Source organism: Mustela nigripes, chromosome 1, assembly GCF_022355385.1.
Source record: "Mustela nigripes isolate SB6536 chromosome 1, MUSNIG.SB6536, whole genome shotgun sequence".
In the NCBI taxonomy this organism is placed as follows: Eukaryota; Metazoa; Chordata; class Mammalia; order Carnivora; family Mustelidae; genus Mustela; species Mustela nigripes.
In genome coordinates this window covers 166,059,239-166,086,562 of record NC_081557.1, presented here as the reverse complement: position 1 = coordinate 166,086,562, position 27,324 = coordinate 166,059,239, and the positions used below count along the sequence as shown (strand labels likewise).

Genomic DNA, 27,324 nt, shown 5'->3' with positions numbered 1-27,324 from the left:
ACTTATGGATAAATTAATTTATATAACATGCTTTTTTTAAGCAGAACATAAAAAGTATGTATTTTTAAAAGGTGGATTTTACTACTATAATATTAAATCTATTTTTATCAAAGTTATTTTGCCCTCTCATATGATAAAACTCCAACCTTTTGTGAATACGACTGCTTCTGAACATAATGATTTGTTGTGAGTTGGAGCATAGAGAATCATTTTCAGCTTTTGATGAAAAGAACATGGTGGAGTTCAAGGTGGCTTACTCTTTCTTAAAATCAGGTTGACCCATCATCATACATGAAGATAATTGTTAATTATCTACAGCTGTTCAGGTAGTTCTTAACCCATGAAAAAGAGTACACTTAAGGGCACAAACTCTAGAGCCAGACCTCTTGGCTTCAAATCCTGAGTGACCTTGGGCAAGTGACCTATCATCCTCTCTCAGATTCATGTTCCACATCTGTCAAATGGAAATAATATTCCTACCTACCTCATAAGGTTAGAGTGAAGAGTAAATGTGTCAATAAATGAAAAGAATGCCTGGTAAATAATAAGTAATGTAAGTTTTTGCAATTTTCATTACTATTAAAATTGTAATTAACTGAGAAATTCTTTATTTACATTTTAGATGGTTGACACAAATAAAAAACAGAATTTGAAAGCTAAAAATACTCAAGCACTGATTGTGAATGTTGAAGATAATGAGCTAACTGAGCAACAGAGAAAGATGTTTTCTTTAATACAGGAGAAAAATGAACTGCAACAAATGTTAGAGAGTATTACAGCAGAAAAGGAACAATTACAGACTGACCTAAGGGAAAATATTGAAATGGTAGGATTTAGCACATAATTAGCAATATATTCTTGTCTTGCATGTTGTGGATTTTTACAACTTTATTGAGGCATAATTTACATGTGAGAAATGCAAGTGTACAGTTTGATGACTTTTGACAAATGTCTCTATTTGTGTACCCTCCTCCCCAGTCAAGGTGTAGAACATTCACCTCTCCCTTCAGAGCTCTCTTGTGCCTGGACCCCTACAATTCTGATCTCACTCTCTACCCCATGTAGTCGCTGTCCTGATGGTTTTTAACCGTAAGACACTTTGTCTCTTCTAGAACTCCATACAAATAGAATCATACAGCATGTACTCTTTTGTACCTTACTTTTTTTACACTCCTTTTGATTGCAGGGTAGTGTTCCATGTATGAATAGGCCACAAGTTGTTTAGCCTTTCTCCTGTTGATGGAAATTTGAGTTCTGTCCACTGTTTGGCTATTTTGAGTGAAACTGTTGTAAACATTCTTACACAAAACTTTTTATGAACATTTCTTTTTAAAAGTTCTCAAGTGTATCTAAATGGAATAGCAAGGTCATAGCAGATTACTAGACTGATTTCCAAAGTAGTTGTGCCATTTTACATTCCCAGCAGCAAATTAAGAGAATTCTGTTGATTTCACATCCTCACCAATGCTTCATATTATTGGTGTTTTCAATGTTAGCCATCCTATTGGGTATGTATCTCATTGTTTTCATTTGCCTTTCCTTAACGATTAAGGATATTGATCATCTTTTCATATGCTTATTGGCCATTGCATATCTATCTATAAATTATCTGTTCTCTCGGTGATGTGATGTGATTTTAGTGTACATGTCTTTATTCACGTTTTGTTAAATTTGTCTCTAAATGTTTCTTTTCATTTATTCTGTTGTAATTTTTAAACTTCATTGTTAATGTTTGCCATATTGTCAAATCTACTTTAGTTTTTGATTCCGTATTTAGAGACAATATAATATGTATAGATTTGAAATTGACATTTTTTTGAAGTTTGCTGTGGATTATAGGAGAACCTGAACTTTTGTATAATTTCCCATATTTCTTGGGGTTTTCTGGTCAAAAGAGCTAAGTTCAAAGAAGAATACAGACAAAAGTCATAGTCTGTTCTTGGTCTCATGTTTGTGGTGTTTTTGTGGTCATGACTTGAGACTGTCACTGTTTAAGCTAGGGTTAGCCTACATCATGCTAGCAAAAGATAGTTGCCATTTTGAGCTTGCTGTTAACTGGTGCTCTAAATCATAACTATTCTGGCGTATGAAGAGCCCATAACTAGTCTTGTCATCAGCCCATGAAAGTTAGAAATAGTCTCCTTTGGCTTAAGGGTAGAAAATGGGCAAACCTCTCAAGATAAAATATTAAATCCAGTTCTAATTTTCATGATAGGAATGTAAGTGAAGTAATAATGAAACAGCATAAAAAATAGATGTTTGGCATCTATATGATTAAATTAAAGACTCTCTAAGATAGCCTTTTCCAATAGAGTTTACCATGATTTCTTCATTTTTAGGCTGAGGTAAATGCTGATTTTTACCTGATTTATAAATGTAAGGTAATATGTATCTTAATCTCAACTTTTTTAAAATTCTAGACTATTGAAAACCAAGAAGAATTAAGAATTCTTAGAGATGAACTTAAAAAGCAGCAAGAGCTCGTCGTACAAGAAAAGAACCACACCATAAAGAAAGAGGAAGAGATTTCTAGGACCTGTGAGAAATTAGTAGAAGTTGAAGAAAAGCTAAAGGAAAAGGTGAATTTTTAAGTTACCTTCCCAACCATATTATATTTCCTGACTAAACTTTTTTTTTTTTTAACACATTTTGATTGCTCTAGAGCTAAATTCTAAAAATAGCATGTATCTCCCAAGTGAACACATCTTAATGCTAATATTGTGGACAGTTTCAACTCATACCTATATTCAAACCAACACTCTTTTTTTTTTTAATTAACATATAATGTATTATTTGCTTCACGGATACGGGTCTGTGAATCATCAGTCTTACACAATTCACAACATTCACCATAGCACATACTCTCCCCAATGTCCATGACCCAGCCACCCTATCCCTCCCCCTATCCCTCAGGAACCCTCAGTTTGTTTCCTGAGATTAAGAGTCTCTTATGGTTTGTCTCCCTCCCGATCCCATCTTGTCCCTCTCTATCTCCCATGACCCCCCACCCTGCCTCTCAAATATCAGAGACATTATATGATAATTGTCTTTCTCTGATTAACTTATTTTGCTCAACATAATAGCCTCTAGTTCCATGCACGTCATTGCAAATGGCAAGATTTTGGTTTTTTGATGGCTACATAGTATTCCTCTGTGTGTGTGTGTGTGTGTGTGTGTCTATACCACATCTTCTTTATCCATTCATCTGTTGATGGACATCTAGGTTCTTTCCATAATTTGGCTATTGTGGACATTGCTGCTATAAACATTCGGGTACATGTGCCCCTTCAGATCACTACCTTTGTATCTTTAGGGTAAATACCCAGTAGTGCAATTGCTGGGTCATAGGGTAGCTCTATTTTCAACTTCTTGAGGAGCCTCGATACTGCTTTCCATAGTGGCTACATCAGCTTGCATTCCCACCAACAGTGTAGGAGGGTTCCCCTTTCTCCGCATCCTCACCAACATCTGTCAATTCCCGACTTGTTAATTTTAGCCATTCTGCTGGTATGAGGTAGTATCTCACTGTGGTTTTGATTAATATTTCCCTGATGCCAAGTGATGTTGAGCACTTTTTCATGAGTCTGTTGGTCATTTGGATGTCTTCTTTGCAGAAATGTCTGTTCATGTCCTCTGCCCATTTCTTGATTGGATTATTTGTTCTTTGGGTGTTGAGTTTGATAAGTTCTTTACAGCTTTTGGATACTAGCCCTTTATCCAATATGTCATTTGCAAATGTCTTCTCCCATTCTGTCAGTTGTCTTTTGTTAACCAACACTGTTTGTGAGGATTATATTATTCTCATCTTCAGATGAGAGAGGCCTTGATTCATTTAAATTATCATATAATATATTCATTCATCAGAAACTTTTTGGAAACTACCATAGCCTAGATGCTGTTCTGGGTGCTTGAGATCCATTAGTCAATAACACAAAGATCCTGCCTTTATTAAGATACAGTAGTGATTCTTTAAAATGTAAGCTTTATGACTATTACCATCTCTTAGACGTTTACAGTTTCCTGTCTCGTTTCTTTTATGGAAGTAAGGTGCTGTTGTAGTATTTGTACTGTAATAATTGTACTGCCCATGTAAGAGCTTTCTATTTACTCTAAGGACAGTGCCACATGCATTATAAATGATATATTAAGATTTCCACTGCACTTCTGTGGAGTGTTTTTCTCCTACTAAGTATTCTCTTATTTCTCCTTCCTTTCACTATAACCTAACTAAATTTACTAAAACCTGATGTCTGTTTCATACTCATTCTAAAGAAGTTAAATTAATAGGCTTATGTAAATTTAATGCCTCAGTAATGAGCACTAGGTATTACATAAGACTGACGGATCACTGACCTCTACCTCTGAAACTAATAATACATTATATGTTAGTTAGTTGAATTTAAAAAAATAAAGAGATATAGACTTATGCATATTTATTAACTTAAAAAAGTTAATGCCTCACTAAAATTAACAACTCAGGAAACAACACATGTTGATGAGGATGCAGAGAAAGAGGAACCCTCTTACACTCTTCGTGGAAATGCAAACTGGTACAGCCATTCTGTAAAACAGTATGGAGGTTCCTCAAAAAGTTATAAATAGAGCTACCCTACAATCCAGCAATAGAATTACCGGGTATTTATCCAAAGAATACGAACAGATTCGAAGGTGCATATTCACTCCAATATTTATAGCAACAATGTCCATAATACCCACAATATAGAAAGAGCCCAGATGTCCGTTGACAGATGAATGGATAAAGAAGATGTGATGGTATATATATTTATAATGGAATATGACTCAGCCATCAAAAAGAACGAAATCTTGCTATATACAATGATGTGGATGGAGATCATTATACTAAGCAAAATAAGTCAGAGAAAGACAAATACCATATGATTTCACTCATGGGTGGAATTTAAGAAACAAAACAGATGAACATAGGGGAAGGGAAGGAAAAATAAAATAAGACAAAAACAGGGAAGCAAACCATAAATTCTCAATTATAGGAAACAAACTGAGGGTTGCTGGAGGGGAGGTGGGTGGAGGAATGGGGTAACTGGGTGATGGGCATTAAGGAGGGGACTTGAAGTAAGCAGCACTGGGTGTTATATGCAACTGATAAATCACTAAATTCTACCTCTGAAACTAATACACTATATGTTAATTAAATTGAATTTAAATAAGTTTAAAAAAATTAGTGTCTCAGTGGTTTTTTGAGCTACCCCGTAAGGGCCTTATTAGAAGTAAAAAATAGATTATCCAAAAATTTTTAGGAGATGAGGAATTATAGTTATTTGTCAATTATACCTTTATATTTAATTAATCTTTTTTTAAGTTTTTCTCATATTCACTTTGTTTCCTTGATTAACCTACTGACACTGTATTAGTTTCCTGGACCCTCTATCAAATTACCATAAACTTGGTGACCTAAAGAACAACAAATTTATTGTTAGATGTCTGGATCTTAGAGGCCCAAAATCAAGTTGCTGGCAATACCATGCTCCCTCTGAAGGCTCTAGGGAAGAATGTCTCCTTGCATCTAATAACTGTCCTTCACTCCCAGCTGCCCTTAGTGTGCTGGGCTTATAGCTTTATCACTCTTATCTCTGCCTCATCTTCACTGGACTTTCTCTGTATCTCTGTGTGTCCTTTTTGTCTCTAATAAGGACATTCTGCATTTAGGGCCCACCCTAATCCAATAGGATTTTTTCTCAACGCTTAATTAATTACATCTGCAAAAACTGTACTTTCAAGTAAGGTGATATTCTGAAGTTCTGAATCGACTTGAATTTTGGGTAGGACACTATTCAGCCCACTACCGTCACCATGCTTAGAAGGATACTTTACTTTTAAAGCTGCTTGTCTGTATACATTGGGAGTGTAGCCAGGGCTGTGATAATGATTATTTCAGTTCAGCAAAGTATATTTCACATGAGATTTTAAGAGTATATAGGGAAATTGATAATTAAAAATTTTATTTCTTAGGGCACCTGGCTTAGTGGTTTAAAGCCTCTGCCTTCAGCTGGGGCCATGATCCCAGGGTCCTCTGCTCGGGCTCTCTGCTCGGCGGGGTACCTGCTTCCCTTCCTCTCTCTCTGCCTGCCCCTCTGCCTACTTGTGATCTCTGTCAATAAATAAATAAAAATCTTTTTTAAAATAAATAAATAAATAAATGAAATTTTTTTTTCTTAAGAGCCAACAACTACAAGAAAAACAGGTACAACTTCTTAGTGTACAAGAAGAAATGAATGAGATGCAGGAAAAGATGAATGAAATGGAGAATTTGAAGAATGAATTAAGAAACCAAGAATTAACATTGGGACGTATAGAAATGGAGAAGCTGGAATTGGCTCAGAAGCTCCATGAAAATTATGAGGAAATGAAATCCATAACCAAAGAAAGAAATGATCTAAAGGAATTACAAGAATCATTTGAAATAGAGAGAGAGAAACTTAAAGGATACATAAAAGAAATTGAAGATACAGTAAGTTATTACCCTTATCTTTCATCTATTGAATGTTTCTTTAAAATGGAGCCAGTTGGAAAAGGGGGAGGCAATGTTAAGTTAATCTGGCTGAAATATTCATTAAATATCACTTCCTACTAAGGGTCTAGAAACAAAAGAAGAACTAAAAATTGCCCACGTGCATCTTAAAGAACAACAAGAAACTATTGACGAGCTAAGAAAAAACATTTCTGAGAAGGCAGCTCAAATAATAAATATTCAGAAGCGTTTAGAAAAATCCAATACTGAATTACAAGAAAAGGTATGTCCCTTCTTCTCTCATTTGTCCCTTCTTTCCTTTTTTCTTTGAAGGAAAGATGAGCAATAAGTAGTGACTATGTTAGTAGTTCATCCATTTATTGGATACTATTTATTGAGTGTGTAATATGGCAGGCAGAGTCCTGGGTTATAGAAATAAAATGGGAACAAGGTGAACAAAATTTCTATGATTATAGAGCTTACTCTAGTAGAAAGAGGTAACTAGTAAATTAGTAAATGAATGAATAATATAATTTAACATAATGGCAAGTACTGTAGAGGAAATAAAACATTGGGATAAGTATACCAACTTATGTTAAAGGCTGCTGTGTGCAAGCCATTGAAACTATGGATATGACTAAGACATTGTTCTCTCCACACACACACACCCCAGTATGGGCATATAAAATAATCCCTCAATTTGAGTAGGACAAATGCAGAAATACGATATGCACAGTTACATGGAACCACAAATGACCATAGGAAAGAAGAATTAATCTGTAAACAAAAAAATTGGCACATAGCATTGGAGCTCATCCGAGAATTAGGGACCATTATTTATTGAGATGTAATCTGCTCAGTGATTATTTTTCTCCTGTGGCATTTGGGAACTAGTATAGAAATGAAGAAGTGTGCAAGTGACAGAATTAACAGTGTGTTAGTCAAGTATAAGAATTGATTCACTTTGGTTGTAAGCTAGAGCAAAAGAAAATTATGGCAGAATATGACCAGCAGAAAAGTCATAAATAGCTTCAGTAGGAATCAAGAGAAAATTAATAAGATGGAGTTCATGATCCACAGTTAGCTATGGTTTCAGGATCACTTATTTCTGTGGATAGTATCCTCATCTTGTCCCTTTAAAAAATTATGATAACATGGCAGCAGCTCTTTCTGGCCATGGGTCCTGTCCCCCTATTTTGATAAAATCACCTTTTTGCACACACACAAAAAATTATGATAATAATCTCTAGATAGTAACCTTGGTGTTTTATGCATATCACAAGATCCCAGTGCTTCCTGAGGAACAGGAGCTACTGCGTAATGTGAAAGAAGTCAGTAGTACTCAGGGAACAATGGATGAAGTGGAGCTGTTGGAAAAGCAGTCCAAAGCCAAGGAGTCAGTGACACCGGCATGCACAGAAATAGAAAGGATCAAGTTGACTGAAAAACTTCCAGAAAGTCATGAAGAAACAAAATCTCTGACTGAGGAAAGAGACAACCTTCAAACGATAAAAGAAGCGGTTCAGGTTGGACAAGATCAGCGGCAAGAAGACATTAGAGAAACGTTGGCTCAAGTAAGTTTCATCCTTTCCTTCCATTTAATAAGTGTTTTATGGGAATCAATCTTGGGGAAAGGAAGGTGCTGTGTTATAGTTACAATGTTATGATCATGTTTTCTTTAAATGTCTCTTGATTATGAAGTGATTAGAAATAGAACTAAAATTATAAATACTAAAAAAATGCTGAAATTGAGAGAAAACATTTCAGAAAAGACAGCAGTCTTCTTTTTTTGTAAGATTTTATTTATTTGACAGAGAGAGATCACAAGTAGGCAGGCAGGCAGAAAGAGAGAAGGGGAAGCAGGCTCCCTGCTGAGCAGAGAGCCATAGGATCATGACCTGAGCCGAAGGCAGAGGTTTTAACCCACTGAGCCACCCAGGCACCCCGACAGCAGTCTTCTTAAATATTTAAAAATGATTGAGAAAAACCAATTACAGGAAAGGATAAAGCCAGAAAAACCATGTTTTTCCCTTCTTTAAATCTATTCCTACAGCATCTCATAAGGCACTTCCTCAATCTGAGAATCACCCTTCCTTCCCAGTATCCTTTCCTCCCACTCATTCTATAATCCAAGCACCAAACCTTGTTGATTTTAAGTTGCTTATGTGTGTCTGGGTGCATGTGTGTATGTGTGTGTGTGAAATCTTCCACCTTTTCTCCCCACATTGCCAACACCTTAATCCAAGCCATCATTATTTCTGTCCCTGGCTTTCTGCGGTAGCCTTCTTATTGGTCTACCCATATTCATTCCTGTACTTCTGTAATTCATTTGCCATTCTGAACCCAAACAATATTTTCTTCTTAAAAACGCTTTAATAGTCTATCCCTCCTCTTGAACCAAAGACTGGAATTCTTCACACGGCCTCTGAGGCCCTGGGTCCCATTCCTTGCTGGTCTCCAGCCTTATTTCTGCTCACTCTTAGCCCCGCTCATGATACTCCAGCTTAGGCTTCTTCATCTCGTGGCTTCCAGATGTTCTGGTCTCACTGCCTGCAGCATTTTTCTCCACCCACACCTAATTAATACTCTCACCCTTTAGTTCTCAACTGAAGATTTCCATCCCCCAGGAAGGCATCCTAACCACTCAGGGTAAATTAGGTTTACCACATACCCTGCAGGAACCCAGAAACTCCTTTGGTAAGATTTGGCATAATGTCTCTTTCCCTCTAAAGTGCAAGTCTCAAAAAGGCGAAGATTATGTAAGTCTCTTTTACCATTGTATCTCCAGCCTCTAAGAGGGTAGTAACAACACAGTTGAGCCCTCAGGAAATACCTGCTCAATACCTGAGTAATGACGAGTGGGAGAGTGAAAAGAATGCTCTGTAATGAGCCACTGAATCCTGACTTAATCATTTTAGAAAAGGTCCTGATTTCTTTTCCCCTAGACTAAAAGATCTTTGGCTGTCAACACTATTGTTTTTAGGATTCGCTTAAGATCCAGGATCCTCAAGACAAACAAGATCAGTCCTTCAATGTGAAAGAAAAGTACGAGGAGGCTGAGGAAATTCTGAGTGAGCTGGAGCTACCGCAAGAGCAGCTCGAAGCTAGAGAGGCGGCACTGCCACGAGCCGGCGTGGAAAGGCTTGAGATGGCGGAGGGGCTGCGAGAAGTTCTTCAGTCTGAAACTCACCAACTCAAAGAAAACATGCGAGAAATGACAGCTATGGTAAGTTTCATCCTTTCCCCCATATGCTTTTTTTTTTTAAATTATTTTATAAGCAGGTATTTTTTGTAAAAATTAAACCTTTGGGAAAAGGAGTTAGAGTATGATGGCTATAATGTTTCTATAAATTTCTCAATAATTTCCTCTAATAATAAAGTATCTGGCAACTGAAGAGGAACTGAAAGTTGCTCGTTGTCACCTGAAAGAACAGGAGGAAACTATTGATAAGCTGAGAATGAATCTTTCCCAGAGGGAAACTGAACTCTCCAGCCTTCGAAAGGAATTACAAACAACTAATAATGAATTACAGAAAAAGGTAAATTGGGGATGAAGGGCATGTAGGAAAAAACCTGAGGGAACTAGTTAACTGAACTACAGAAACTAATTTTGCATGCTAGATTGTTATCCAGAACATTCTGGGTGTTTTTCCTTTAGAAACTAAAACAGATCTGGGACTCCTGGGTAACTCAGACTGTTAAGCATCTGCCTTCAACTCAGATCATGATCTTAGGGTCTTGGGATCAGGTCCCGCACTCAGTAGGAAGCCTGCTTCTCCCTCTATCTCCACCTCTTTCCCCCCATCCTCTTGCTCTCTCTTTCTTTCTGTCAAATAAATAAAATCTCTTAAAAAAAAAAAAAAGGAAAATAAATCTGTATATATACACACCCATACACATATATAAATACACACATTTTACATGTATGTATATTTTGGTTGTTAATTTATTATTATTTTAAGATCCAAGAGCTTCATGAGAAACAGGAACAATTTATTAGCACCAAAGAAATCACTGAGATGCAGGAAAAAATGAGTGAACTGGAGCAATTAAAGGAGCAACTCAAAGTCAAAGATTCATCATTGCAAAGTATAGAAAGTGAGAGGCTCAAGTTGACTGAGAAACTTCAGGAAAGTCAAGATAAAATAAAAATTATAATTAAGGAAAGAGATGAACTGAAAAGGGTGCAGGAGATTCTTCAGATGGAGAGAGACCAACTCAAAGAAAACATTAAAGAAGCTGTAGCTGAAGTAAGTGTCCTTCTTCTAATTTTTTTTAGGTACAAAAACAATGCTAAGATAGTTAACAGTGATATTCCGTGTTATTTTATTAACTTTTATTCAATCAGAAAGGGACTGAAAATCAAAAAGGAACTAAAAACTACTTATGTTCTTTTGAAGGAGTACCAACAAACCGTTAGTATGAGGAATATTTCAAAGAAGACAGAACAAAAAGCAAATATTGAAAGAGATGCAGAAAATTCAGATGCTGAATCACAGGAAAAGGTAAGGTCTTATTTTGTTAAGTTGGAAAATGACATCTGATTATTGTGTTGCTCATTTCCCTGTGGAAGAAAACAGTATGTACATTAGATAAAATGTAAAGATGACTGACTTAATTTAGAAACAATTCCTCTTTTTCCTACAAATTTCTGCCTGTGTCCCAACTTGTTTTATTTTCTCAGATTCCAGAACTTCAGGAAAAAGAACATCAGCTTCTTATGATGAAAGCTGTCAGTGAGACTCAGGAAAAAATATGTGATGTGGAATACTTCAAGAACAAGTTTGAGGCCCAGAAGTCAATTCTGGAAAATACAGAAATGGAGAATGTAAGGTTAACTCAGAGACTTCATGAAAACCTTGAAGAAATGAGATCTGTTATCAAAGAAAGAGATGATCTTAGGAATATAGAGGAAACTCTCAAAGTAGAGAGAGACCAGCTCGAGGAAAACCTGAGAGAAACTGTAATTAGAGTAAGTTACCGTCTTTCCCCCATCCTATAAATACGATTTTGTGTCCTAAAAGAATCATGGGTGATAGGGTTGGTGGGAACGTAAAACTGGTCCAACCTTGGGGAAGGTTGGAGGGGGGATGTTTGGTACTATCTTCAAATATTTCGATAAATTTATTCATTGACCCCAAAAGTCCAGTCATAGCTATTTATCTTGTACACATTAACACAAATTGTACAAAGATACCTGTAGAAGGATATCCATTGCAAAAATTGTAATAATAAAACAAAGCAAACCAAAAAATAGGGAAAATGCTTAATGTCCATTAGCAGGGGACTGGTTAATTAAGTGCCACACATCCAGACCATAGAATACTAGGCCACCAGTAAAGAAAGAGGTAGTACCATGGTGCTGATTTGGAAATATCCTATTAAGGAAACGGGTAAATTGTAGAGTAATATATCTAGCATGTATTGACATTTAAGATGAACTTAGAGGATGAGTCCTAATGGAGGCAGGGGGCATAATTACCTCTTACCTTCTCACTGTTTAAATTTTGTTACTCTGAATATATCATTTTCCTTTTTCTAATGATAAAGGAGCTGGAAAAACAAGAGGAACTAAGAATTGCTTATATGCATGTGAAAGAACACCAGGAAACTATTGATAAACTCAAGGGCCTTGTTTCTGAGAAGACAGATGAAATATCAAATATACAAGTGGATTTAGAGAACTCAAATGCTGCCTTAAAAGCACAGGTATTTTATTTTTCAATTTGAGAGTTTGAATTACGTCTTCTGTGTAATGAAAGAGGATATGAATTATCCTACAATTAAAGGCAAAGATGAGCCTTCTTAATTTCAAAAGGGTTATTTAGCATTTTTTTCGATATCTATCTATATCTTTATTTTATGATTATCTCAAGATCCAAGAGCTTCAGGAGAAGGAACATCAACTTCTGAAGGTAAAAAATGATCTCAGAGAAAATATGGATCAAACAGAGCAATTGAAGAAGCAATTAGAGACCCAGAATTCAACCCTGGAAAGTATAGAAACCGAGAAGTTAAGGTTAAGTCTCAAACTTCACAAAAACCTTGAAGAAATAAAATGTGTCACTGAGGAAAGAGATGGCCTCAGAAGTGCGGAGGAAACCCTTAGGATGGAGAGAGACCAGCTCAGGGAAAGCCTCAAAGAAAAAGAAACTAAAGTAAGTCACTCTTCCTATACTAGTGAGTAAACGTGATGTTTTCCTGACAGCAATGAGCCTTTCTTTGACGTAAGTGGAGGTGTTAGTGTGAGTGAACTGATAACAAAATTTCAGACGGGTAATTTGGTATTGTTCTAAAAATATCAAATTCTGTAAGCAGTATTTTTTTTTTGTAGATTTCATCCTACATGTATATTTATATACTACACAAACACACATACTCACAAGTTGTTCATTGTAGTGATTTGTAATAAAAAGTGGGAAACCATCTAAATGTCCATAAGAAGGAAACTGTAAATATATCAGAATACTATGCAACACATTAAAAAAAAAAGAAAAGAAAGCAAGAAGTAGATTTGAATGTCCTGATTTGGAAGCCCAAATCACTCAGAGGGAAAAGCAAATTTTGAATAGTATATGGATCATGTGTTTGCCTAAAGTAGAAGTAGGTTGTGGGGAGGTGAGGACTGGGAAAGGGAGACAGGGAAATCTTAAAACTTCTTAAACTTATTCTTAACTTATCCTTATCCTTAACTTATTCTACAACAAAGATATAGACTAAAAAGTAATGGTTTTATTATTTATACTAAGGAAATATATCATTTTCAGAAAAAAAATGCTACTTAATATTAAGCTGTGTCACATTCTTAAAATTTCTCTAATGATAAAGGACCTGGAAAAACAAGAGGAACTAAGAATTGCTTACATGCATGTGAAACAGCACCAGGAAACTATTGATCAGCTCAGAGGCCTTGTTTCTGAGAAGACAGTTGAAATATCAAATATGCAGTTGGATTTAGAAAATTCACATGCCAAATTACAAGAAAAGGTATGGAGAATTTGCTTGTTTGGATATTTGATTTATTTGTGCCCAAAGTCCTTTGGGGATGTAAAACTGTTTAGCCACGTTGGAAAACATCTTGGGAGTTTTTACTAGCGCTGAACATATACCTCCCTGTGGCTCTGCATTTCTGTTCCTGAGTATGTACATAAGAGGAAACAATGCATACTTCCACATAAAGTTATGTACAAGAATGCTCATAACAGTTTTATAATCATAATGGCAAAAAAAATGGAAGATAAGTGAAATGTCTGTCAATAGGAGAATGAATAAATACATTGTGATTTTAAGTTCCAAAGCAGGCAAGACTCATCTAGGATGCAAAATGTTCAGAATAGTGGTGAGCTCTAGGAGGGGGTGCGCACAGGAACTTTGTGGAGTGCTAGACAGTTTTTAAATTTTAGTCTGGGTTATAATAATATAGATGTATACCATACATCAAGAATAATTAAACTTTACACTTAAGATTAATGTGCTTAAAAATATTATACCTCAAGAGTGCCTGGGTGGCTCAGTCAGTTAAATGTCTACCTTTGTCTCAGGTCATGATCACTGGGTCCCAGGACTGAGTCCCACATCGGGCTCCCTGCTCAGCAGGGAGTCTACTTCTCCCTCTGCCCCTCATCCTGCTTGTATTCTCTCAAATAAATAAATAAATGAAAGTCTTAAAAAAATTTATACCTCAAAGGAAAATAAATTTTGTGTAAAATTATGCAGAATATTAATGAGCAACATAGGAAGACTATTGTCTTAATCCATTTAAAAACTATTCTTTAGGGGCGCCTGGGTGGCTCAGTAGGTTGGGCCGCTGCCTTCGGCTCAGGTCATGATCTCAGGGTCCTGGGATCGAGTCCCGCATCGGGCTCTCTGCTCAGCAGGGAGCCTGCTTCCTCCTCTCTCTCTCTCTCTCTCTCTCTCTCTCTTTGCCTGCCTCTCTGCCTACTTGTGATCTCTCTCTGTCAAATTTAAAAAAAAAAAACTATTCTTTATTCTTTGCTTAAAAACTATCTGTATTCTAACACATTATTTTATGATTATCTTAAGATTCAACAACTTAAGGCAAATGAACAGCAACTTTTTAAGTTAAAGGAAGATGTCAGTGAATCACAGAAGAAAATGTCTGAAATGGAGCGATTGAAGAAACAACTTAAGACCCAAAGTTTAACTCTGGATAAAATAGAAATGGAGAACTTAAATTTGGCTCAGAAGCTTCACGAAAACCTTGAAGAAATGAAATCTGTAATGAAAGAAAGAGATAATCTGAAATTGGAGAGAGACCAGCTCCAGGCAAACCTACAGGAAACGATAAGTAGAGTGAGTTGTGTGTGCTCTTTATATCTACCCAGTATATGTGGGGCTTTTTTCCTTTTTTTCTTTTTTTTCAGTATATGTGGTTTTAATGCCAGAAGCTTCCTTCTTATAATACTGTTGGTGAAAATTTAAATGTTTTAATCTTTTCAAGGAGACATTTTGATACTGCCTTATTAAAGATTTGTCAGCATATATATCTGCTACAGTGATTCTATCTGTAGTAATTTATCCTACCAACATATTCACACATTTGGGCAAAAATACAACATTTATTGCAACATTATTAGTGCTGACAGAAATCTAGAAGTATCCACTAATAAGGCACTGGCTAAGTGGGGTCCTTTTTTATGTGTTAATGATTTAGAATGATGTCCAAGTGGTATGAGAGAGAAGAAAGCAGTGGCAGAGTGCACCAGGCAGCCCAAGGAGGATGGAGGAGAGTAGGGAAAGGGGTTTTAGTTTGTGTCCTTCTGGATACAATTCTGTATCCTTTGGATACAATTTGTATCCTTCTGGATACAATTCTAATCTGGGGGTGGTGTGCTGATTGTTTTTAATTATGAGCATGTACTTTTTAAGATTTTGTTTAACTAGTCCATCACTAAGGAAAGGTAATGTGCCTTGATATAATGATATTTTTCAATTTTTTCTAATAAAGGATTTGGAGACACAACAAAAACTAAAAATTGCTCATATGCATTTGAAAGAACACCAAGAAACTATTGATAAATTCAGAGAGAGAGTTTCAGAAAAGACAACTCAGATTTCAAATATTCAAAAGGATTTAAATAAATCTAAAGATGAGTTACAGAAGAAGGTATGTGTTGTTTTGTTCTTTGGGGTATAACTGTCTAAAACCATTTGTGGTATGAGAAAAGATATAGATACAGATATATAGATAGAGACATAGATGTACATGTATAACCAGTAAACACTATTTTCCTTCCTTGAGGGAATTCTATTTGCATTCTAACTTGTTTTATAATTATCTCAAGATACAAGAACTTCAGAAAAAAGAGCTTCAGTTTCTTAAAATGAAAGAAGATGTCAATAAAACTCATAAAATTATAAACAAACTGGAACATTTGAAGCAGCAATTTGAGGCCCAAAATTTATCTATGCAAAGTGTGGAAATGGATAACTTATACTTGACTAAGAAACTTCATAAAAGCCTTGAAGAAATAAGAATTTTAGCTAAGGAAAGAGATGAGCTAAGGAAGATAAAAGAGTCTCTCAAAATGGAAAGAGACCAATTCAGAGAAATCTTAAGAGGAATGATAGCTAGCGTGAGTTCAGAATCTTCCCTTATTTAGTAACTGTTTATAAGAATCAAGCTTTTTTGGAAAGGGGAATAATTTGGTTTTATTGTTGTGGTGTTTTGGGGTTTGTTTTTGTTTTGGAGGGACTTGTGGTTTTTTTTTTTTCTTCTTTTTGGAAATTTCTACTAACAATAAAGAATAATGGGGAAGCTATAATTTTTTACACAAATAGAAGATTATACTGTTTTAAAAGAAGCCAAAATGTTTTTCAGGAAATATCATTTTTATTATTTACTTTTAAGAAAAGATTTGTTGGGGCACCTGGGTGGCTCAGTGGGTTAAAGACTCTGCCTTCGGCTCAGGTCATGATCCCAGGGCTCTCTGCTCGGCAGGGAGCCTGCTTCCCCTCTCTCTCTGCCTACTTGTGATCTCTGTCTGTCAAAAAAATAAATAAAAATCTTTTTAAAAAAAAAGAAAGAAAAAGATAAAAAATAAAAGATTTGTTACATAATGCGGACTATTTTCTTTAATGTAATTTTTAAAGGGGTTTTTTAAACCAGAAAATGGCATTAACCTCAATAGGAAAAGATATGAAGGACTAGATTTATAAAACAATAAGTGCCCATTTCTCTGCCTCCACAGGACAGAATTTTAGGCATGCGTCCTTCTCAGTAAAGTTGAAGGGAGGTGGCCAGACACACAGAGGAAGGAAGTTCAGCCAGTGTGACTGTTTAATGTATTTACAATCACGTCTTAAAAAACTCAGCTAATCCTCTAGAAAATAACATAAATTTCAGATAAAAAAGAAATTCTATAGGGGCGCCTGGGTGGCTCAGTGGGTTAAGCCGCTACCTTCGGCTCGGGTCATGATCTCAGGGTCCTGAGATCGAGTCCCACATTGGGCTCTCTGCTCAGCAGGGAGCCTGCTTCCCTCTCTCTCTCTGCCTGCCTCTCCATCTACTTGTGATTTCTCTCTGTCAAATAAATAAATAAAATCTTTAAAAAAAAAAAAAAAAAAAATTCTATAAAATCTATAAAACTTTTTTTATTTTCATAATTCAACAAGAATAGAAGACCGTATCATTTGCAGTATTATCAATAGAAACATGAACACTTAGGAACCATCCTTATGAGGACCCTAACTAAATTTGTAAAGAAATTTAATTCATTCAACAAATATTTATTAAACAGTCTTTCTTCTAAGTAGTGTAGTGAATAAATGGGAGAAACAGTCATTCTTCTAAGTAGTGTAGTGAATAAATGGGAGAAAAGGTTTTATTTTATACTTCTAATCAGAAGTACAAAATGTAACAGGATATGCATTTTGTGTTCCAAGGTACGGGGAAGAGTATGAATAGAGATATTTCAGGTGGTTTTGCTAATGTATTACTTGGCAGCAATTCTAGAGACTAATTCTAATTCAGAGACTTGGAATTGTAAGAATCAGGTATAAATCTAATATCTAGTTTTCAATTCTGATGGTTACAGGAATAAATCCCACCTCAAAAAATATGTCGTTCTTCCACATTTTTTCTCAATGAGTTGCAGCCACTCACTACAATACTTAGTAGTAGTGTTATTCATTTTCTAGACATTTTTAACTTTGTTTTTGAGTTATAAGTTTATAATTCCATTATTGAAATGATGGGGGAAAATGTAATTAGAAAAACATACAGACATTATATGTGGATGTAATTATAGTTGAAGCTTGTTTATTTCTTTGTACCAATACAGGACCAACAGAACCATAAAGAGGTAGTAAAATATGAAAAACAGTTACAATGTAATGAAAAACACTTACTCACAGAAAGCCTAAGAAAAAAGTGCTCTAGGATAAAAGTAAGTGCCTTGTGTTAAAATTACAAATGAATATTGGTATTCTTCCAAAGGCCTAAATGAAATCCAAGGAACATCTATGGAATGAATAGAAAGTGCTCAGTGTTTTTTTAAACTTCATGATCTAGTGTATGCGTGCATGTGTGTGCATATGTACATACTTAAACACACAAAACAGTGGGGGGTTATGATTTTAAGGCCCTACTGGAAAGGTGGTATTTGAGCAAATACCTAAAAGAGGTAAAGGATTAAGCCTTAAAGCTGCCTGGGGCAAGAATAGGATGAGAAGGAAAAATAGGGCGTACAAAGCTCTTGAGGCAGAAGCCTGCCTGATGGATTCATGGAGCATTAAGAAGGGGGAAAGCTGATAAGAAATGAGGTCAGAGAGCTCATGGGGAAGATGCAAGCTGTGGGGCCTTGAAAGATCTTTGGATTTTACTCTGAGTGAGTCGGAGACCTTTTGGAGGGTTTTGACCATGAGAGAGACGTGATCTGACTTACATTTTAAAGGGATGACTCTGATTGTTGTGTTGAAAATGCACAAAGTGGAAGGAGGAGGAATATTTGAGAGACTAAGTTCAATAATCCAGGCCAAGATGATGGTGGCTCAGCCTAAGGAGGTATCAGTGGAAGCAGTGGGAAGTACTTGGATTCTGAATATATGCTGAGGGAAAAGGCCAACACGACTGTTATTCCTCTCCGAATGCAAGATCCCTAAAGAATTTTTGTGTGTGTTTATTCACTTAGCACATTCCTATCAGAATATGTATTAAAAGTACAAAAGAAGTAATAAAAAGTAATATGTATTTTTAAAAAGTCTTAAAAAAAATACATATTAGAAAGTAAAAAAGTAATATGTATTAAAAGTACAAATCAAGGACTACACAGTGCTGTTCCATATCATAATGTGATTCATACTAAGACCAAAGGCAGGAATCCCCTTTCCAACATCCCAGATAAATGAACACCTAGCTTTTCCTTAAGTTATTGAACAAGAAGTTCATTATTGTCAACAGCCCCTTATTCCATATTTAGCACCCTGAATTAAATGTGTTATTTTTATATGACTAACAATTTGAACTACTGTGTTCCTCTGCTTATACTTTGACTGGTGTGTCCTCTGCATGGCCTCTAGTCATTTGAGCTCAGAGGCCAGACTTATTGAGTGTCTACCATATGCACTAATACCAGGTGCTTTTACCTCATGAGATGATCTTTATTGCTCCATTTACAAATAAACTGAAGCTCAGAGAGGAATTTAGTAGTTGCCTAAGTTCACATGGCCAACCTTCGAAAGATCATCTTTGAAATCAGGATTTGAAATCAGGTGTAAGTTTAAAACTTAAATATGGAAACATTTTTACAAATAAAATTTAATTTCCTTAAAGTCATAATGTCTATATATAATTTGTAGATTACAAATAGATACAGTTATCCTATAACATTAACTTTCCCCCAGAAAACTTTGTAGCAATTACCATAATCTTCATTTTGTAACTGGGAAACTGGTTCAGTGATTTCCCTAGTCAGGAAGTAGCAGAGATAGAACCTGAACTCTAACTCTGATAAAAAGTTAGAAAACTCAGATTCTAGGCAGATAAATAGAAATATGTAAAGAGGCTACACCAAGCTGGCAAATAGCTAGTGTGATTCTTTGTGAGCCAGCATTCAGTCTTGAACTATAATACATACTAGATTGAATTCACTCAAATTTATCTTCACTCTTTGTAGATTGTCATTTGAATCATGAGTACTCAAAAAACTTAAGAAAATGTATCAAAATGATAACAGTGGTTGTTTCTGGTTTTCTTTGTTTTGTTTAAATTTTTCTAATTTCACAATAACTAAATATTACTTCTATAATTCAAAATCAACAATAAGACTTTTTTTTTAACACAAAGGTCTTAATTTCTGTACTACAGAAAATGTTAAAGCATAAGTTTTATTACAATTCTAGGACAAGGATGATAGGGAAAGAGAGGGAAAAAAAGAAACAAGATGAAACCAGAGATGGGAGACAAATCATAAGAGACTTAATCTTAGGAAACAAACTGATGGTTGCTGGAGGGGAGATGGCTGGGTGAATGGGGTAATTGAGTGATGGACATTGGGGAAGATATGTGTTATCATGAGCACAGAGTATTATATAAGACAGATGAATCACAGACCTGTACCCCTGAACCAACTCATACATTATATGTTAATTAACTGAATTTAAATTAAGGAAATTAATTTAAAAATGAAAACGAAAAACAATTCTAGGACAAGGACTATTTGTTGTTAAGTTAGGATGAATTGTTAAACTGAATGATTTCTAATTTTCCTTAGGAGCTTCTAAAGAGATACTCAGAGATGTATAATCATTATGAGTGCTTAAATAGACTATCCCTTGACTTGGAGAAAGAAGTTGAAACCCAAAAAGAGCTTTCAGCTAGAGTAAAAGCAAACCTCTCACTTCCATATCCACAAATCAAACAAATTCAAAAACTTCTCACCGCAAACCAAAGATGTTCAATGGAATTCCACAGAGTCATGAAGAAACTTCAGGTACCATCTTTTTTAGTAATATCTTTGTAAATATTGCTATAAATTTTAGTTTTAACATAAGTGTATTTAAGTCCTATGTCCTACTTTGGGAGTTGGCATATTTGCTATTTAGTATATTTACTGCTGAATTAATTAATGTACATCTCAGAATAGTATGTATGAGACCCACTGTGCCTCTAGGACCTGTTCATTCAACAAAACTTGAGCTCTACCTGTGAGCCTAGTAACCCTCATGGTGCTCCAGATACAGATAGGAATAACGTCTCAGGTATATCCTACTCTAACACATGAGGCAAACGTATAAGGAGCCAGTAAATGTGATAGAACCGCATGCAGGTTGTGTGACATATCAGATAAAGAGTTACAAAAAAGGAGATTGCAGGAGAAGCTGGAGTCCGTAGTAATGCTTAGAGTTCATTTTGCAGATGATGGGAGCCACTGGGCAGATATTTTTAAGTGGTAGCGGTAGCATGACCAGATTACCATTTTAGCTACTGCACCGTAGAAAAGCAATGAATTTGTGGCAGAGAGAAGAGACAAGAGGCAGTTATAGTGGTCCAGATGAGATATTTTAGGTGACCATATTATTAAAGAAAGGATTCATAGGCACAGGAAGGATAAAAGAAATTAAATACTCAGCTTAAAATAGTAGGTTCATGTGATGGAGAGTGGAGGTAAGGCGGGAGATGCTTAGATTGAGTGCCAGGATTTGGGCATGGCCAGATTTGTGGAGAGTGGTTACCATTAACTGACAAAGAGAAAAGAAAAAGGAGCAAGGCAGGCAAGGCAGGAAAAACAATCAGGTGTTTAGTTTGAGATATTTGAGGTAGAAATAGCCATGATGGAGCATTCAAGAAGAGAAACAAGTAGGCATTTAGTTGTGAGTCTGAGGTTTGTCAGGAGACAAGTCAGGACTAGAGATAAAGGTTTGGAATTCATCAGCATATAGATGCTAGATAATACACATGGGAATAAGGTCACCCAGAAAGTGTAATAGAAAAATAAGAGCCTTGGGTTAAGATGAGAACTCTGGAAAAGATAAATTTTCAAGAGGTAGTAGCAGAAAAAAGAGCAACAAATGGATTTGAGGTTGGAAATGGCAGAGACAGGAGAAAATCAAGCAAAAGCGGTGTTGCTCAAGTCACTGGAGGACAGCATGTCACAGATGAAGTGCTCAAGAGTGGCAGATACTGGGGTGCCTGGATGGCTCTGTCGATTAAGCAACTGCCTTTGGCTCAGGTCATGATCCCGGGATCCTGAGATTGAGCCCCACATCGGGCTCCCCACTCGGCGGAGAACCTGCTTCTCCCTCTCCCTCTGCCTGTCACTCTGCCTACTTGTGCTCTTTTTCTATCTAAGTAGATAAATAAATCTTTTTTTTTAAAAAAAGAGTGACATATTTCAAACAGCCAGCATATGAATCAGGAACCATGCCCTCCGTTTGTTGATAATAGAGCTTATTATTGACCTTTGTCAGAGCACTTTTAATTGAGTGGTTAGGGAAGAGCCAGATTCTAAGAGATTAAGGAGTTGTGGAAATTGAGGGAGTAGGGAGTTCCTGTCTGTCTTTTCTAGGTAGATTGCCTCTCAGGCCCTGATTTTCTTCCACAAATACTGGCAATCAGATATCCAGAATTTATCCAGGAGATCCATGGAATATATGACATTCAAATTATTGTCACCTTGAGGCCAAACAACTAACTACATGTGAGAAGTACATCTTGAGCTGGTATACCCACTTTGGTTACCCAACCAAAGTAGGCAGGAGAGGATGTTGAAAATGTATCCCAGGTATCCAGCTGGGATACCTACGTGATTGGTGATAGAATTAACCAAAAAGTTAGCAGAAGGGAAAGGTGAGTTTATAGGGAAAGAGATTTTGTTACATTTTAACAGTGAATCTGAGGTGATTATAGGACATCCATGAGATGTAGCCAGTAGGGAATCTGAAGTAAGGAACATGAAGTCTAGAAGTTAGCTCTCAAGATACTGGGAAAAGAAAACTGGGGCTAGAGAGAGGCTTTTTCCTTCTTCCTCACTTACCAGAAGATATAGATAAACAAGAGATGCCATCCCTTTTTGTCTTGAGAGTTTAAAATTTCCTCTAAATGTGATAAAAGGTTCATTTCCCAATTTGTTTTCCACAAGTATGTGTTAAGCCATGTTACAAAGATAAAGGAAGAACAACATGAATCCATCAATAATTTTGAAGTGGTTTTTATTGATGAAGTGGAAAAGCAAAATGAATGGCTAATTAAAATACAGCACCTTCAACAAGATTATGATGTACCAACCAGAGAATTAACGGACCTCAAGTTGAGCCAGAATATGGATCTACATATTGAGGTATTATTTGTTTTAAATGGTTTAGTTAGTTTTTAACCCTTTTTATCATATAGAGAAGGTAACTTTGCATGCGCTTAGAACCATTTTCATTTTTCAGAAATTTAAAAATATGCTGCAGGGTGACAACTGGCCAGATGTAAGGAGTACCAGGACTCCACAGACGCAGAAAAATGGATTTAGTCCCAACAAGGGGGAATTCAAAGAACCCCACAATAAGTTTCCAAATGCTTTCTAAAATGTCCTAGATCCGTGGCTGGGAGTCAGGAGCAATGTTATTACAACTTGTCATGGAGTATCCTTGCTCTCCCCCAGCAGTGTGAGGCTGGCATCCAGTCCCAACATGTGTGGAAGGCCTGGCGCACAGAGGAGCTGCATGCAGAAGCCCTGCATATGTATGAGTAGTAGTCACAGATAGTTTTGGTGGTTTTTAATTCCAGCAGGAAGAATTTGTAGACATTCCTTACATAGCTTATACTGCCAGATTTTTATTATTCAAATAACTAGAACAAAGGTTTAAATTAGAATTATGTTTATTTCAATATACTCAAAATATTAAGATGAGAGTTCAGTAAGATATTTTCCCCTTTTCCTGATATTTGTATGATATTTAGATAAAAACTCTTAATGTACAGATGACTCAATACTTATTTTTCAAACAGGAAATTCTCAAAGATCTTTCAGAAAATGACTTCCACTGCATAAAGACTGAATTTCAGCAAGTGCTGAGTAATAGGAAAGAAATGACCCAGTTTTTGGAAGAATGGTTAAATACTCATTTTGATATAGAAAAGCTTAAAAATGGCATCCAGAAAGAAAATGAGAAGATTTGTCAAGTGAATAACTTCTATAATAATAAAATAATTGTAAGTAGTGATTTTTGTGTGGCCACCTCATTCTTTTTATTGTTTGCTCTAATTTGTACCTTTTTCTTAAAAAAGACTTAGAAGAGCAATTTAATCTTAGGTATACTTCTTTAATTTACTTGTATATACTTTATTTTTTGTTTGAAAAAAAATGTGTAAACATGTTCTTCCTCTAACATGTTATATATGCATCCTTATTAAGATAATGAAAATAACCACTTACACTTGTAAAGAAGATAAAATCTTCTTTAAGTGGTAATAATCAATTTCCACTTAGGGAATCTTGAATGCTCTTTCCTTTCTCACTTCTCACTGCCTCTGGAGGAATTGAGCTTTCCCCCAAGTAGTCTCAGACAGAGTGAGACTTGAGCCTCTTTCAGAGCTACAGGGAGCAGCTGTGGCCGTGCCAGAAACAAGTTTGTGCAGCGATGTCACAAAGATGTGCTTTTCATCTTGGTGGTATCACTGCCTTATGCCCTGATCCTTCAGCTCTGAGGTTCAGAGATGTGGTGTATATCTTTGTTCCCAAAGCAACTGGCTCTAGTGTACAGATTCACAAGAACCAATATGGCTTAAGACCAGTTTGTTAATTTGTTTTGCTTTCCACCGATCAGAATATTCATTCTGCTCTCAAGTAATCCCTATCTCATATACCTGGTAAAATATGCAGTAGTCAGAAAGTTACTTGTTATATATGTGGCGGGAGCAAAGGGAGCTAGATTAATATTAAAACCTCTAAAATTGGTTTTACATTTCATATGTTTGGGTAGATCTTGTTTGACACTTTAATTTCATCTGAAAACTATACTTAAATCACACTGAAATATAGATAATGTTTTTAAAATATGCTTTCCTGTGGATATTCCCGTTTGTTGTATACCTCAAGCTATCAAAACAGTAAATGACCTACCTCCCAAAAAAAAAAAGTTCACAGCAGAGGAAAAGCATAAAAACCCATATGTGAATAAGATAATCCCCATAAAATTTAGTGCTTTTCTTGTAATATTGACGACCTACTTGTGAATAGAAGGTAGGATTCCTACCATCTGAATGAGCATAGAGATATAGCTTCTTCTAGCACCTTGAATGTAGGAATTGATAAATTTATTGGTATGAAGCCAGTAGTCCAGAACCAAGAAGAGTCCAGTATTCCAGCAAGAACACAACTAATTTAGCATCCAAGTCTGATAGAAGTGCCTTAAAGATATAGATAAAAACCAATAAGGCATTAATGATGAGAACAAAAAGTATATCCCATAAGAATTAGGAAATAAAAGGATAATCTGAGTAATTTCAGAGTTAGCCTTCAGTGTAAAGGAAGGTAGTGATTGTTATTCCATGAACAGAAATACAAGATTTTCAGATTAATTACCAAAAGTCAGTGAATTCTTTTCCCTCTAAACACTGAGGTTTAAAATGAAACAGGAAAATAGATTGCTGTTAAATTTACTGGATATACTCTGCCATTATTTGTCAGTTAATGTTCATATATGACATCATAAATGTCATAACATAATGACTTTAACCAACACGGTTCTGTAGATTTCTGCTTCATATGTTAGCACTGATCCAATAAAGTGAGATTTAATCATCTTGCAAATCCATACAAATCCTCTCCAGTCCTTATTCTTCTTTTATTCTCATCATCAATATCCAATGCCTTCTGAAATTCCAGGAACTGAGGCAAACCACAAATGGTCACATTCTTATAAAGTACGGTTCTTGGATGTTCTAAATAATGAATTTCAGCATATGCCTTGTCCTAGAATTCTAGTAGTTTTCATAGTGTTTTGTTTTGTTTTTTATAAACATATATTTTTATCCCCAGGGGTACAGGTCTGTGAATCACCAGGTTTACACACTTCACAGCACTCACCAAAGCACATACCCTCCCCAATCCCACCCCCTTCTTCATAGTGTTTTTTATACGTAATTCATTTTAGAGTTATAATGGTGTTTTACTATTAAATAGGCTATAATGAATGAATCTACAGAGTTTGAGGAAAGAAATGCTGCTGTAGCCAGAGAATGGGAACATGACCTGAAATCAGTGAAAGAGAAAAATGAACAACTATTCAAAAACTACCAAACTTTGAAGATGTCCCTGCCGTCTGGTATCCTTGTTCATTCTGCTACAGAGGACAATAAGAATCTTCATGTTCCAGCAAGAGCCACACACGCAGAGGTATATGATTTCTTATAAGATGTTTTTCAATTTGCAATTTGATTAGTTAAAGCTATATTTTATATAACATTTCAGAGCAAAATTATAGTATCTAATGTATTAGACAACATGAACCATGTTTGTGATGTGATGGGTTTCCTTTTTAAATTGAATTCTATTGTGCCTAATCACTCAAATAACTACAGAGCTATATATATTATATGAAATCTTCCCTTTGAATTATAAAACAGAAGTAACTCATAGCTTAATTTGATTAAGAGGTATATATACCTCTTAAAGTGCCATTACTGTACATTATAAATTTTTTCAATCATGTAACTTTTTATTGAACTATAATCTGTGTCTATTGATAGAACTAGCTTAGAGGGAAAGGGCAATTCAGGTTTTATCTAATTATCATCAAAGCCTTAGTATTGGTTAATATTATATCAAAATTAAAATGGAAGAGACTAAAAATATAACAGATGTCTTAGTGCAGATTTACCTGGATCTAAGAATCAATACATTATTTGAATGATTTAGTTATTTTATTAACTAGCCTTAACTTGGAAATCTGTGAAGCAAACATGCTATTTTATTTTGTTAGCTCACAAAATGACTTAGTGAAGAACCCAAAAGTAATTTGTAATTTGTCATTTTTACCAAAATAAATACTTAAAATAAATACTTAAAATATCAGCCACTAGTTTAATGATCAATTACTGGTAGAAACTAGATCACTAGTACAGTCTATTGATTTGCTCATCCCTGCAGACTTCAGTAGCTAGTAGAGTCAAAAATAGCAGAAATATTAACCCCATCTACCAAAGCAATAAAGAAGCAGAAGGAAATTCCATCTTCAGTAATCCCAGGAAATACTCTATCAGATCATTATTATCCGCTATTACTTTGGTAATTATGACAAATTAGAGTATCATAGAATAGTTTGGTAATGATACAGAAATAGACAAATAGAGCAGTGGACCCAAGTAGAGAGTTTAGCAGCATATTACTCAGGGAGGAGAATTCAGTGTTTGATAATGGCAGCAGCCTACTCGGTGGGGAAAAGATGATTTAATTAATGTTTGATTCTGACAACCAGCTAGCCACCTGGGAAGAAAAAAATCTGGGTTTCTACCTCACTCAAACAAAAATAAATTCTGGATGGGGCAAGAAGAAACAGATATTTTCTAGAAAAACCTGTATATGTGTGTATGTAGGTGAACAATCTTATAAATATGGACAAATTCAGGTATTTAAATTCAGGTATTTTTTACTTGTAAAAAACTGGAAATAACCTAGATATTCACTGGCAGGTTATGGGTTAACTAATTTATAGTACCTCTAAGAAGCAGGATGTATGTATCCATGAAAACAAAAACGTGGAGAGATCTGTATGTGTTGATAATGGAAATACATTGTCAGGTTGAAAAAAACAAAACAAAACTATATATTCAGTATGTTTTTACTGTATGTATGACTGACCATTTTTATAGCTATATATGCTCAGAT

At 35.5% G+C, this 27,324-nt stretch overlaps 1 protein-coding gene across 3 annotated transcripts in view; it reads left to right on the top strand.

Moving 5' to 3' along the window:
• Nucleotides 1-27,324, top strand: part of CENPE (centromere protein E) — a 76,881-nt gene that overhangs the window by 33,402 nt on the left and 16,155 nt on the right. For 2 of the 3 annotated variants that reach the window (XM_059376796.1, XM_059376788.1), the window contains 20 exons: nucleotides 623-826; nucleotides 2,421-2,579; nucleotides 6,197-6,487; nucleotides 6,612-6,770; nucleotides 7,771-8,061; nucleotides 9,471-9,713; nucleotides 9,868-10,026; nucleotides 10,450-10,737; nucleotides 10,888-10,992; nucleotides 11,172-11,459; nucleotides 12,038-12,196; nucleotides 12,364-12,645; nucleotides 13,316-13,474; nucleotides 14,531-14,800; nucleotides 15,456-15,614; nucleotides 17,791-17,895; nucleotides 20,221-20,439; nucleotides 22,588-22,785; nucleotides 23,445-23,648; nucleotides 25,621-25,833. In XM_059376796.1, the coding sequence (XP_059232779.1) occupies nucleotides 623-826; nucleotides 2,421-2,579; nucleotides 6,197-6,487; nucleotides 6,612-6,770; nucleotides 7,771-8,061; nucleotides 9,471-9,713; nucleotides 9,868-10,026; nucleotides 10,450-10,737; nucleotides 10,888-10,992; nucleotides 11,172-11,459; nucleotides 12,038-12,196; nucleotides 12,364-12,645; nucleotides 13,316-13,474; nucleotides 14,531-14,800; nucleotides 15,456-15,614; nucleotides 17,791-17,895; nucleotides 20,221-20,439; nucleotides 22,588-22,785; nucleotides 23,445-23,648; nucleotides 25,621-25,833 (4,155 nt within the window). Of the gene's footprint in view, nucleotides 1-622; nucleotides 827-2,420; nucleotides 2,580-6,196; nucleotides 6,488-6,611; nucleotides 6,771-7,770; nucleotides 8,062-9,470; nucleotides 9,714-9,867; nucleotides 10,027-10,449; nucleotides 10,738-10,887; nucleotides 10,993-11,171; nucleotides 11,460-12,037; nucleotides 12,197-12,363; nucleotides 12,646-13,315; nucleotides 13,475-14,530; nucleotides 14,801-15,455; nucleotides 15,615-15,792; nucleotides 16,084-17,790; nucleotides 17,896-20,220; nucleotides 20,440-22,587; nucleotides 22,786-23,444; nucleotides 23,649-25,620; nucleotides 25,834-27,324 lie in introns of all 3 variants that reach the window. The other variant, XM_059376801.1, reaches the window with a different exon arrangement.